The sequence below is a fragment of the Stenella coeruleoalba genome (genome assembly GCF_951394435.1).
Source record: "Stenella coeruleoalba genome assembly, chromosome: 6".
Lineage (NCBI taxonomy): Eukaryota > Metazoa > Chordata > Mammalia > Artiodactyla > Delphinidae > Stenella > Stenella coeruleoalba.
In genome coordinates this window covers 98038347-98052408 of record NC_137151.1, presented here as the reverse complement: position 1 = coordinate 98052408, position 14062 = coordinate 98038347, and the positions used below count along the sequence as shown (strand labels likewise).

The 14062-nt window shown below is 50.5% G+C and overlaps 1 protein-coding gene across 3 annotated transcripts in view; it reads right to left on the bottom strand.

Annotated features, from left to right (window-relative positions):
* Window positions 1-14062, bottom strand: part of NRP2 (neuropilin 2) — a 115451-nt gene that overhangs the window by 41272 nt on the left and 60117 nt on the right. For all 3 annotated transcript variants that reach the window (XM_079924499.1, XM_079924500.1, XM_079924501.1), the window contains exons 9-12: window positions 12779-13128; window positions 10524-10668; window positions 6661-6777; window positions 3611-3751 (exon numbers count right to left, since the gene is read on the bottom strand). In XM_079924499.1, coding sequence (XP_079780625.1) covers window positions 3611-3751; window positions 6661-6777; window positions 10524-10668; window positions 12779-13128 — 753 coding nt within the window. The remainder of the gene's footprint in view (window positions 1-3610; window positions 3752-6660; window positions 6778-10523; window positions 10669-12778; window positions 13129-14062) is intronic.

Below are 14062 nucleotides of genomic sequence, written 5' to 3'. Positions count from 1 at the left end.
TTACAGTGCAAAGGCAAAGTGCTTTCTCAGAGAACAAGGTACTAGCTCCTCTGCAACCACCAGGGGTCACTGAATTCGGAACAGGGTCCCCAGGGGCTGGTATGAACACACTCCAGGCTTCTAAGCCACAAGCAAAGAGCTAAAAAAAGAAATTCTGAATGTCTTGAAAGACTATCTTGAAAAACAAAAACAGTGGAATAAAACCAGTGGGTGTCTTGTCAGCCTTAAGCAACTATTACCACTAGCCAAAAGAACAGAACTAATTGCTTACTTAAAAGGAAAAGAAACAAAACAAAACAAAACATGAGAAAAGAACTAAATCAGAAAACATCTAAGGAATGTAAGTAGTTTCCACAGACACTTCTAATCAAGTAGTCTGTGTATGATATTTCAACATGGCTGTTGCCTGTTTTCCTCCCTTCTCCCTCTGCACTGGGTGAGGACACCTCCTTTCTTATGTAATTACTTTTGTTTACCTATCTAACAAGGAGATAAAACACATGGCACACTTTTCTTAAAGAGTGGAGTGGTTTCCTCTTTGTGGAGGGGCGAAGTGCGGGTGACACAGCACTTTCAGGCTTGACTTGGAAGGTCCCGGGACTCTGAACCCGTTAGCATTTGCCCTGCCCCTAACCAAGCACAGCTGTTTCCTTTCTCCCAACTGCTCTCCTCGGGGCTCCAATTTTTTTTTGAAGAAGAAAGGACCACCCTGAACAGCAAGGGCTCTCTATCTTCTCCTGCTTAGAGTCCAGTATCATGTTTTGTAAGGGGAAGGACAATGGGAAATACAGCAAATGATTTTTAAATCATCAGAGGATGGACAGAAGGACTCTGAAGACAACATTATGATTCTGTTTTCTGGAGGCAACATCCAAGGGCCACTTTTCCTAACTTCAGGGATTCCTTTGGAACAGGAAAGTAATTATTTTCTTTTTCGATTTCTTAAGGGAGAAACAACATTAGATCTAGCAGTTCCTTATGGCCCTAATTTTCTTTCTGTCCCCAGCCAGCCAGCTAAAGGTTGGACTTCTGCCCGCTCTACAAGATTGCTCTGAAGAGCCTTCCCAAACCGCAGGGTGTAATGAATCAAGTGGAACGCGGGCAGGACGAGGATTCCCAGCCAGTAGCCGGGGTCAACCCACGGGGCATCAGGTGAGGGTGAGGGCTGGGCGAAGAGGGGGCAGAGGGGAACCGCGTCAAACGGAGAGTAGCTTAAGCTCTCCCCGAAGTGTCACTTGCTAACTGGTGGCCTTGGAGTCTGGACAGGGCTGACCTCAGGCATTCTTAGAGAAAATCTGCTCAGAAGAGTGCAAGGGAGGAAGTGGAATAATTAGAAAGAACCTGAGGATGGATGCTGAATAAGAGCCAGTAAATCTCCCCTTGCTGTATCACCTGCATCCCTTTATTCAACGTGCCTTTGCCAAGCTGCCCCCTTATACAAACACCTCACACACTCACACACGCATATAAACCACAGACACACTCAAACATAAATGTACAGACACACACATACACGTGCATATAAACCACAGACACACTCAAACATAAACATACAGACACACACACAGATTCATACATGCACACAAACTAAACGCATGCATATACATATTTACAAACACACAAGATCTACACATAAAAACAACATATGCACGTACACACAAAACCCACAAATACCTTGAGAAAGAAAGACATACATACAGCGCACAAATGCACACGTATAAACATCACACATATACACACAGCGCACAAATGCACACGTATAAACATCACATGTACACACAGTGCATAAATGCACACACATAAACATCACACATGCACACACATAAACATCACACGTACACACACAGCGCACAAATGCACACGCATAAACATCACACGTACACCACCCCACCCCCACGGCAAATTTTCTTTACGTTTGGATAAAAATTGGAGGTTGGGAAAACAACCAATTAATTGGGCCAAGTCTCAAAGGAGAGGAAATGAAATGAAAAATCCAGGCTGGGTTATAAAAATAAGTATTTTTTTTCCAACGTGCAGGAGGCTCATTATATTAATTAAACATTATTGCAGTGAGCGAGGGGGGGAGGGTGATTAACGCTGGGATGAGGGTAAGTGTTCTCTCCTGTTGCCTGAGGCCGTGGTGATCTTCAGATATTAATCTCTCTGAGCACTCAAATCCTGAAGAGATAAACACTTGAAATATGAAAATGTTTTTCTCCGGAGCAGATGCTGTGACCCTCCGGGAAAGCAAGCGCAGGAGGCAGCCCGCGGAGAGCGTCCATCCCACTGCCGTCCCTGGAGACAGGGGACACGGCCAGTCCTTGGGGTGAGGGGCAGCAGAGCGGCTCTGGGGGACTCTGAAGAAGGGGAGGTCCCTCCCCCCTTTCATTCTCTAGGCAGGCAACATATGATCTACTAATTTCCAGAATTAAGCCCTTCCCTCTCAAACGCTTACAGGGGGCCCAAGATCCAGGAACACTGAAAGCTAACACGTGACATGCTAGAGCAACGTATGCTACGTACTGGCTTGTGAGAGCCGATTGTGGAGTTTTCTGGAAGTTTGCAAGCCTACTGTGAAATTCAAGCATTGTTAACAATTGAATTCTATAAAGTTGCAATGAAATAAAGTATATTAAAAAAGAAAGGAAATAAATTCTCAAAATGCAATACTTCCTAATTATTTTAATACATTTTACTGGTATGCATGATTCAGAAGTTATTTATATCTCTGTTATCTGTGTGAGGGAAAAAAACTATCTAAGGCTGTGCTGCTGTACTTCTCAACTCCACCTCCGATGATGTCATGTTGGTAGCTTGCATTCAACCACAGTGGGAGGATTTACACCACGGACAGTGGCGAACATTAATTACAAAGCAGATTTTTTTTTTTAAACCTGGAGAGCCGGTCGTGAAACATTTACCAGAACATCACTGTAAAAGCATGCCACAATGGAAAGAGTGGACAACTCCTGCTTAGAAGGGCTAAAGGCAGCCCCTCTCTACCAACAGTGCCAGGAGAGCCTCTGAAATCGGGCTCTCTGACACCAAGAGGGCGGCTTCACAATATTCCAACGACTGGCAGCAACACTCTTCAGGAGGCCAAGTGCCAGGCAGCTCTGCTAGACCCCATGGGTGTGGCAGCATTTCAGGCCCTCGACTTGGTTTTCAACAGAAGTGATGATACCCTCCAGAAAGTATCAGTCGGACTTGGGGCCAGGAGTTTCCCAATGAGCCATTTTAGGAACAGTGTCCGGCTTGGAGTCACAAGGGGCTCTGTGATGGTGGCATCGAGAGCTGGCTACGGCAACAAAGGGACATTGACTCATCCCCTCTCCTAGGACCTCCTAATTGCTCTTTCTTTCCTCTTCTTTGATCTTGGCCTCTCTCGCTCCCTCCCAGCTTCCAGGCTGCTCTGTGATCACAAGAGAGGGCCAGGAACCGCCAGCCAGCTATTCTGTCGGGTGACACTGTCAGTAAAGGCCGGTGGTTTGCAGGCAAAGAGCAGAGGATTGTTCTGTGAAGTTATGAAGCCTGTCAGGGAATGTGGAGCTGAAAAACATGGCGCAGGCTGGCCTTAACTCTCTCATCGCTTAACTCGAGGCTGGCTTACCTGGAAACGTCCGGTCGCTGGGGCCGGAGCTGCCGGTCCAGGTGCTTTGGAGCCACTTGGCACGGTCGTACATCCAACCACAGGGCTCCTCGGGGAAATCAAAGTTGCAGTTGAATCCTGAAGGGAGCTGCAAATCTTTGTCTAAAAGGGAAAACAAAACCCCCGAAACAAGGCAAATGAAATGGGTTCGGAGAACAGCCACCGTGGTGCTATTTAAACGGCTGGCAGGGCCTAAGGGGAGGGCAGAGAAAGAAGAGGCTCCCTTTGCTTATTCATTTAACTCATCTTGGCGATGGCTGGCTTTAGGGTCAGCCTTTGGTCTCATCCTTCCCAGGCATGAAAGCCAAGGCTGCCAGCGGTTCCCATAGTAAGCGATTATAAATGAGGCCACCAAACGGCTTCAGGCTCTAATCGGCCTCTTCTGTCCACTCTGGAGAGCAGACAAATGTGGAAACTGCTGTTCCCTAAAATGCCAGAGAAGAATGTCTCCCCATTGCCTCAGTGGAAGGCAGGATCCTGCCAACCTGGCTGTCAGCAGTGAGGGACAGCCCGTTGGCATCCGGAGAGGCTGAAATTCAACATGCGGGAGGTGCTGGCCAGGGAGGAGAAAGTGATCTTGGAAACAAGGGAGGCTTGTTTGCCCTTCACCTCCCTGTGCCAGGCCTCTTGTTTCAGAAGACCGGGTCAGTTCAGCATCGCCGGGGGAGGCACTGCCAGGCGGGCGATTTGGCATGTTAGGGCAAATTGAGGGCACCAGACCAGCCTGCCGCCCAGCTCAGCGCTGACCAGGAGGAAAAATAATTTTACATGGCTCCGAGTGCCTGAACGCCAGGATTCCAGGGACGGCAGAGAATGGAAATCTAAGAGACCACACAATGGCTCGCCCCCGTCTGCCCGGCTGTTCACCTCTAAGCGAACAGACCGAACCCAAAGTGTTTCTTTGGAGGTTCCACTCAGCTCTACAAATCCAGTCTGAGCTGGTGCCGAACACGTGATTAAGTCGGGGGTGGGGTGGAGGTGGGGAAAGAGAGGAAACGGGAACCCAGATTTGGACTCTTGTCCTCAGTAGCTGCGGAGACAGCGGAAAAGTGTTGGCCAACGCTGGTAGGAGGGAGGAAGTGGGGTCTTTGGCCTTTTCACTTCCCTTCTCAGGGTTCCCAGAGAGGAATTTCCGTGGGGAAGGCAGGTTAGGAAGTCTAAAGGGAACAGTCGACTGGTGGAAACACATTGCTCCCGCCCCGGGGGGTGAGGACGGATCACCTCTGAGGGGAAGGGCACTGCTGGCCTTGGCAGCAGGTTGCCACCGGGTCCTGCTCGTGTCTCCCCTTCCCAAGAAAGAATATTTAATACTTGCCCACCCTTGGCCAAAGTCAGCTTGAGCTGAGAAGAAACACATGGAATCTATTACAGAAGCATCAACCTGTGGCTTGGAAAAGTCAGCCCTTAGCCCTCCCCATCCCCTTTTCCCGACAACTTCTAAGTTTCTATTTTTCCGTTCAAAAATATGGAGTAATTCAATATACCATAATTCCTCTCTAATGTTTATACGCATACTGTATCTCAGGAACCCAATTCCACAAAGAGATCTTTGGCAAAAAAAAAAAAAAAAAAAAAAAGCGGGAGGGGAGGAACCACCAAAGAAACCCCAAATGAAACAAACCACTATAGAAGGGAAAATTATATTAAACTTCTGAAAGTCCTTACATTTTCCTTTGGATTGCCATTTAGACAAAACCCCCTCCTTTTGCCCTGCACCGAGCAAACCCTGCTGATCCAACAGCACACAGTAAATGAGAGCGCCCCACTTTTGGCTCTCCAACTCTTTCCAACATGTCTTGGAAGATTCTCCAAGTCTCTTTCTCCTCTTCATAAAACAAAAACAAGTTCATTAAAATGTCAGAATTCTGTATTCAACTATCCCTGACCAAGAGTGTCCCCCGGCCCACGCAATGTACAAGAGCACATTCCTGAGAGCATATGCATTAAATTACCATTTTGCAGTCACACAACTTCAGCATGTACTTTTGGCTCCCCTCCCATTCTTCTTTGTAGCCATGTTGGGGAGACGTCCACTGCATCCTTGCAGTTTCTCATACTGTCAAGTGGCTAAGGGTGCGGACCCACAGATTTCACCATCTACCTACCGACTCGGCGCTACGTCTTTATGTCTCCATCACTTCCCAAGCCTCTTCACCAATCTTCCCTCATTTGGTTTAATGAACGTTTAATAACGATCGGTAATTTACTGTAAATTGAGGCTGTCAAGCATTAAATTCTAGCCCCAAATGCCAGGTGTTCCAAACTTTGTAGTTTGTTAAGGAATGTCCTCATATGCTGTGACCTTAGCAGGAAGATTGAAAATGTGATGTCCTTTTGGGCTCTTCCAATTATTATTTTTCTCTAACTTGGATATGCTTAGAAGATAAAATGAAAACGCAGTCGATTTCCCATGTGAAGAGACTAATCGCAAATAGGTGGCCCTGAGTTTTGAGGAAGGGGTGAGGTGCCTTTTCATACTTCTGTCTTTGTCACTGACCTGCGCTCGCCTCGTGGAGGAGGCGGTGCCCTATTTTATAATCCTAATTGTCAGGCTTTCTCAACCGGTGGTGGTAAAAGACACAGGGCAACGCAATTAAATCATGGTTAACTGCTGAGTTAACCTATCGCGCTCCACTGACCAAGTCACCCAGATGACGGCCGGATCTTCCCTTGACTGTGCCCCGGAGACAAGCTTAGCAGGAGGGGCGATCACAGTTGTGCATTCTAAAGATACGAAGTGAGGGCTAGGAAAGGAGACTACTCAAGGGAGCCATCCTCTTTGGATGGCCCCTTACCTCAGCTGATGTAGGGCTGTACTGGTTGTGCCAATATCTGAATGCTTCTAGATTGGTTGGAAATAGCCACTGCCCCAAGCCCCTAAGTACCACACTTCCCTGACCTCTGACCTAGGGGACCCCCAGGTCCCGGACCCAGCCATGGGCCAGCCTCCACTGCGACTGGTCGGCACCCATACCATCCTGGATGAAATACGGCTCTGGCCCCATCCTCACCATCCTCAAAGCTGCAGTTCTCCCCGCACTCCGTGGCCTCCTCGTCAATGGGGTACGGGGTGGTGGTCTCTTCACCCTTCACGGTGGGTCCCAGTGTCTCAACCGTTGGCTTTGAGTCTGCAGAAAGGCAAAGGAAGGGGAGTGAAGACCACATGCAGCAGCCTGTGTCAAAACCCAGCAGGAGGATGCCAAATACTAAGTCTCCTCTCCAAGGGTGGGCCTTTCAAGAAGAAAGAAAAAAGGAAATCCAAGATGGACACACACACACCCATGACGTCACTTCTGTGTGCTGTGATGACGTCAGGACCATGGCCTGTGTTAAGGAGAACGGTCCCAAGCTGTAGAAATAGCCGTAATGGAGGCAAGAACACAAACCCACACTCTACTCCACAGCAGAGGCCCTGAGGCCGGCTCAAAAGGCCATGCGCACCAGACAGTAATGAATGTGGGCGACACTGACCACAGGCAGGGCTCAACGTGCTCTGGGTGTTCTGTTTCAGACACAGATGTGGGTGACACACACACATAAGCAATGAAGGACACCCATCAAAAATGGTCTGAAAACAATCGGGGTTAATGCAGTGAGCTTCCGTCCTGTGGAAAACACCTGTCTGAGCACAGCCCCTTGGGTGACTGCTGTCGCGTCTCGGGCTCAGCCCTGTTTGTGTGTGGAACGGGCCCTGTTTGCGCGTGGCACGGGCCTTCTCTTTGCCTTCTCTAAGTCAGACGGAACCAAAGCTAACCCGACCTGGGGGCCCACCTATTACAAGATAACCAGAAGCACAACGGCTGAAGTCATGGCCAAGCCAGACAGCCTGGGAGGTGCGACCCCAGACATCGTTGTTCGCGTTTGCCCAAAACCGGATGGAAAAGAATATGGGCTCAAAGTGACTCAGACTCCATTCAGTGGAAATAATTTGGGGCTGTGCCTTTAGGTCAGGGTGTGGCAAATTCAAATGCTTCTAGGAGGCTAACTGCTACTGTAAGGGAGGATGGCCTGCTGGGGGCTGGGAGAGTAAAGGCTGGGACAGGAGATGGCAGAAGGGTCCTGCACACCTGGTTTAAAGGAGGCCACCATGTGACTGGTTCCAGCAGGTTGAGGATCCGAGGTGAGGTGGCCCAGTGTGGCCAGATCTTGCAAAAAGATCTTTTTTTTCCCCTCGCATGAAACAAACAAACAAACAAAATCTCCAGGGAAAATCTCCAGCCCTGTCAATGTTGGCAACTTATTCAAAATACAAGTAGCAGGTGACCAAACGTGGCTGGGCAAATAACCTCAAAGCGTCCTAACTTGTAAGTTCATATTTGTTACTGTGCCACAGAATCGCAAACTCCGTTGTAAAGCAAACCGTGGTCAGCAAGGCAAGAAGTCATCATTTGAAATCCAAACAAATGAACAGGTGAAGCAGCCCTGTCAAATTATTTAGCTGCAGTAACTCAACCCAGCCCATTATTTTCCCTGTTATCCTTTTGGGGTAGGAATGAAGGGAACAAGGAGGAGTCACAGAAATGAATGGAAATTTGACAAGCAGAAAGCCACGTGGCCTGGGAGAGAGGTTCCTGGAAACGTTAGGTAGCGGAGTGGGTGAGCTGGGTGGCAGAGAGATAATGTTCAATCCAGGGGCACAGGGGGTGGGTGAGGCAATGAGAGGGCAGGCCGTGTGAATGAAAGTGAGGAAACGGTAGCCGGCCTCTGTGTCCACTGTGTTTGTACTGGACACTTAGAGCTAACTGCCCATCAAACTACGCTCCCTGGCAATTGAAAACAGATGTCAGAGACTTCAAAGGGAAGGAGGCTGGGCGGAGGGTATCGAGCCCCTACTCTGATCTTCCAAGGAACAGCCAGGAGGACTTTGAAATGAGAAACCTGTTGCTGACCATCACCGGTGTAATTTGGGCCAGCTTGGCAGGGGGCAATAGGAGGAAAAGGCCAATAGCAATTGTCCAGCCGGTCATAAAGCAGGGCCAGCCTGGGAAGAGGCGTGGCACAGAGGACCATGGACAGGGGGGAAGTATGAGGCAGTAGCTGGTCAGCCTCCGGCAAGTGGCTGCTCTCTCTGGGACTCAGTTTCCCTCTCTGTGAAGGAGGCATTGGCCTAGATCGGTGATTTTTTTTTCAAACTGTATGTCACCCTTGTCAACAGGTTGTAGATCAATTTCATGAGTCAGGACTAGCGTTTTAAAATAGGGGCTATAATATTTCAGAGTATACTCACGCGGCAAGGATGAGCACCGCTTTGGGAACCTTTTGTTTCAGTCACACTTACTTACTGTAACAAGTTTATTAGGTGCCAAGCAGCAGGCTAAGTATTTTATATCCATTATTTGATTGAATCCTCATGATAACCCTGGGGGGTGTAGATATACTATGGTCACCCCCCCTTCTTCAGCTAGGATAACCGAGATCGGCAGAGACAGGACTTGAACTTGGCGATCTGTCCTCCGAGTCCAGGTGCTTCATGATATGCTATATCCCATAAGCACACACGTGTGTGTGTGCTTGTGTGCACGCATGCTTGTAAGTCGAGTGGCTCGTGATATAAATTTATTTTAAATTGTGGATGGTGGTCAGAAACGTTTGAAAACCACTGGCCTAGAAGCCCTCGGGGCCCCTGCATCTCTAAGCCTCTGATTCTGGCCAGAAGAAGCCAGCTTGTGTCACTGTTGGAGGGCAGTTTTCAGCGCCTGCGAGAGGACAGGTGAGGAGCACTCAGCGGGCTGCAGGGAACCTTGCCTCACTCCGTGATGGGGAGTAAAGTGTCTTCCCACTAAAATATGTTCACTGGGGCTGCCTTCCATTGAAAGGTGAGAAAGGCTAATTTGGGCCCGATTCCCAGCCTCCGTGCCTCAACGGGACACTTCCTCGGCGCCATCATAACGGCACACGGGCAGCACTTTTCTCCCCGGGAGCCGAAAGCACTTCTCCGACATGCTCTTACTAATCCTCCACGATCCCCTGCTGGGTGAGCTGCTGACAGGTACGGCACAGACAGGAAAATGGAGATACCTGGGGCCGGGGTCCTGCCTGCTGCCTCACCCCACCCCACCCCCAGCTCCGTTTGGCAGGCAGCGAGCGAGCTCCGGCTCCGGCTCCGGCTCCCGCTTGAGCTGGGATCTGTCCCAGCCCTGCCCCGGGGAGGAGGGCGGGGCCTGGAGGGGAGGCGGACCCGACTCGGAAGGGTGGATGGGGTGCTTCCCGGGAAACCTGGAGGGTGGCCAGGATCAGCGGGCCTCATCTTCGTCCAGGAGACTCGGAGGTGCTCCCAGGGCCTGCGACGCAGGGTGGAGCCCAGCGAGCCTCCTGCGGCACACGGGGAAGAAGTCGGGCTCTCGGCAGCTCCCCTGCAACAGGGTCCCTCCTGAGCAAATAAATGCCTTTTACAGATGTGGCTTCGAAATGAAAATGAAGTCTCTTAGCCACAGACATCTGGAGGCCAGATTCAGACATAAACCGATTACTTTATTATCATGAGCATTTTTTTTTCTTCCCTAAATCAACAGCCACAGCCCTCTGGCCTGAAGAGTCAGGGTCTAATTGAATTTGGGTGGGCAGTGTGTGGTTATGATTTGTTTTTGAGAGACTGGGGTTGGAGGACTGAAATGATCCTTTAAAAATGACAAAGCACATCCCTTGAGGAGCTGTCCTGAGTCCAGAGGCCGCAGTGCCGGTGGTTTGAGGCAGAACAAAGTGCAGCCCAGGGCAGGCAGGAGGCAGCAGGGTTTTGAACTGATGGGGCTTCACCCCAGGGATGGCTGCCCCTCTGCCCCATCCCTGTCGTGGTCTGACCTCCTCCCAGGCCATCCCAGGAAGCCGGGGTCATGAGACCATGTGAGTGAGACCCACAGTGGAAAGAGGGCCTTACCTGTCCAGTCACAGCCCAGCACCTCCAGCCGCATCCCAATGCCCGCAGGGGACCACCTCTCAGGGTACACCCGCACGTACTGCGCCAGGACAGGGTCAAACCTCCGGATGTCAGGGGTGTCGTAGTGCATGTTCCCTTCAAACAGCTGCAGGGGAGACAGGCTGCTCAGCCCTTCTTAGGTGGGAGCCCTCCTCACTCCTCCCTTCTGCTCCTTCCTCCCCCCTTCCCACCTCATCCCTCACATCCAACCGGAAGGCAGCTTCAAGTTAATTCATGGTCACTGCCCGTTTTGGTCCGTGGGAGCCCCATTCTCAGACCAAGGTTTTTATTCATTTGGGAGAAACACGGCAGATGGGGAGCAGATGAAAGTGGCAATTGCTGGGTTCTGTTCTCTATCCTTGGAGTGAAACTGAGGACTCAGAATTCGGCTCTGCGTGAGTCTTAAGCTGGATTTGGCTGGAGAGGAGTGAAGGGCATTTAGGCTGTCTTGCCTGTTCTGAAGTTCTCGGTTTACTAGAAAAAGAAGTTCTTTCCCAGATGCTTAAAAGTCTAGATTTAGAAAGTCCCAGCTTGAAAGTCTAGGTTTAGAAAATGCCAGGTCACTGAGAGGCTGAAGGGAGAGTGACCATCCCTTTTCTAGGCTAATGACAATTTCCACTGGTCACACCCTGATAATCTAAGACTGTGTTCCCCCAACCTTTGTTTTAGTGGAAGAAATTCTGTCAAAAGAAACCTCACCTAAAGCCACACCTCATAAAATGGATGACAGTGGGGCTTCCCTGGCTGAAGCCGGGTGGGGGACCCAACCCAGAGCGTACCTGTGAACCAGTGACTTAGGGGACTGTTGGTGTGCAGGTGTGCCAGGGGCTGTAGCTGATTAGCATCTAGGAATGAGGCAGAGCCAACTCATTTTGCAGGGTGCCCACAATTCCAAAAGGGGGGCACTGTCACGGGGAGGGCAGGCTCTGAGCCTGGCTAAGATCATCTCCTTTCCAAGGCCCCCAGAATAGTCAAGAAGAGCCAGGGTGGGGCTTCCCTGGTGGCACAGTGGTTGAGAGTCCGCCTGCCGACACAGGGGACACGGGTTCGTGGAAGATCCCATGGTCCAGGGGGATCCCACATGCCGCGGATCAGCTGGGCCTGTGAGCCATGGCCGCTGAGCCTGCGCGTCCGGAGCCTGTGCTTTGCGACGGGAGAGGCCACAACAGGGAGAGGCCCGCGTACCGCAAAAAAAAAAAAAAAAAAAAAAAAAAAAAAAGAAGAGCCAGGGTCAGCTGTCCCTGGGGGAGCCAGTGGTCCGACTTCTGCTCCATCCACTGAAGGTTCCAGTTACCAAGCACTGAGCCTTTCCAAGCCGCTGGAATTATGAGCTGGGAGTTTACATCAGCACTGCAAAACCTCCAACCCAGACCTTGCCTCTGCATTAAGAGTGGAAAACATTTGCTAAACAGAGACATGTGATACCCCTTCCTTATTAGGGGCCCTGCTCTTCTGAGGAAAATGAGGGGTAACTTAGCAATGAGGATCGGAACACCTGGCTGACTGGGCGATTAACCTGGAGAGGGACAGGGCTGTGATGTCCTCTCCCTTTCCTGGGGCTCCTCGGTGCCCCTCGTTGAGGGCTGACCTTCACTCCTCCGAGGGCAGAAGGGGGTGTTACACTGGCCTGCGCTTCTGGACTGGAGTTAGTTTCTCTTGCCTCTTCCCAGCCTCCATGTGAGAGGCAAGAAAGATCTAAGTAGTCAAGCCTAGGAAAATACAAAGGAGTGCAGCAACACTCAGAAAAACACAGTTGTTTTTGGAAGTAATTCACTAGTTTCTACAGTTGAGCCTCCAAAAACCACATCCCCTTTGGATGTCTGGCCAGTTCCAAGGACACTTTATCTGAAACAGGGTAGAAAGAGTGTCCAAGACAGTAGAAAGGCAGTGTTGAGCAGTGGTTAGGCATTTGGGCTCTGGAGTGAGACTTGGGTCTGAATCATGGCTCTACCACAGGTACTGTACGACCCTGGCATGACATCAAGCCTCAGTTTTGTTACCTCTAAAATGGGAGGGACGAAAGGACCTACCTTCTAGAGATGTTGTAAAGGCTAAAATAAGGCATTTAGCAGAGGGCTTGGCACAAAGTAATCTCTCAGTTAATATTTGTTTGACGGGCAGGGGTTGGTGATGACCATCTAGATGGGAAATCAACATCCCCCAAATCAACCTCCCTGTTTGGGGCAAGGTCAGGGAGTCCTCCGGGAACACCCTACCTTCGGCTGCTGGGTCCTGGGGTCCTGGATGTGCTCCCAGTCTTTGCCGTTTAGGCTGTAGGCGACTTTGAACTTGCGCACAAACGCCCTGGCTTCCACGGCAGTGATGCTGTCTCCTCCGCGGGCTCCCTGGATGATGACGCCTTTCACGGTCTTGGGCGCTCCCAGGTCTACCTGGAGCCACTCCTCGCCCGGCTGGGCCTGAGGGATCCGAGGGAACCAGCCTGAGCGGCTGCTGACCAGGCGGGCAGCACTGGGGCTCCAGAGGTACTCGCGGGTGGAGGAAGCAGAGATCTGGGAGTCGGCAATGAGGCCCGAGAGCATGCCCAGCATGTCGGAGCAGGGGGCGTCTGCGGAGAGGGAGGAAGGTACAAGAGGTCATGCTGGTACCCTGCTAACTGGAACCACCCCCAACCAGTAGGGAACTGTCGAAGAACCTGACTGTCAAACACTTTGAAGTCAGCACTGATTTCTTTGCATTTCAAGGTGGGATAGCGCTGTGGTTAAGAGCCCAGCTGGGCTAGCTGGATTCACATTTGCTTTGTCACTTACTAGCTGCTTGACTTTGGGAAAATAATCGAAGTGCTCTGTGCCTCAGTTTCCCCAGGCCTAAAGGAGGGCTAACAGCAGTACTTACCTCTTGGGAGTTGTTGCATGGATTCTGTTAATTACAATATAAAAGATCTCAGCGTGGTGCCTGGCATGGCCGAGTGTCTCATGTTGTTAGCCAAGGACTCTCACATCCTTGGTGACACAGTCCCTACTGACCCTCCTAGGGGCAGTGAGTGCAGGGGAGCTCAGCTGAGCATTGAATTGTTACCCAGGGGATTATTTCCCGAACTAGATGGAACCGTTCCTGGGACCAGATCTTAATTTCACATGTGTTACCACAGCTCTTTACTGCCTTGCATCCTGCCAGCATCCTGGAACATGCTGTTCCCTCTACCCAAAATGCTCTTCCCCTCAGTCACCATCAGACTACTCTTTACTCATCCCCGAGTTTAAGTGTCACATCCTCAGAAAGGCTGTCCCCAAACTTTCAATCGACACTCAGTGAGGTCCCCTCACTCACTCTCAGAGCATCCTGTCCTTTTCCTTCACACATGCATCTTAGTGTATAATTACCCCTGTACTTACATTTGTTTATTATCTATCTTGCCTACCCGCCTGAAAGTTCCAGCATGTCAGAGACCCCATCTGCTCGTTCCCTCCTCTTATTCACTTCCAGCTCCCAATGTGTGGCCTGGCACACAGTGGGCCTTCCATAAGTATTTGTGCAGCGAA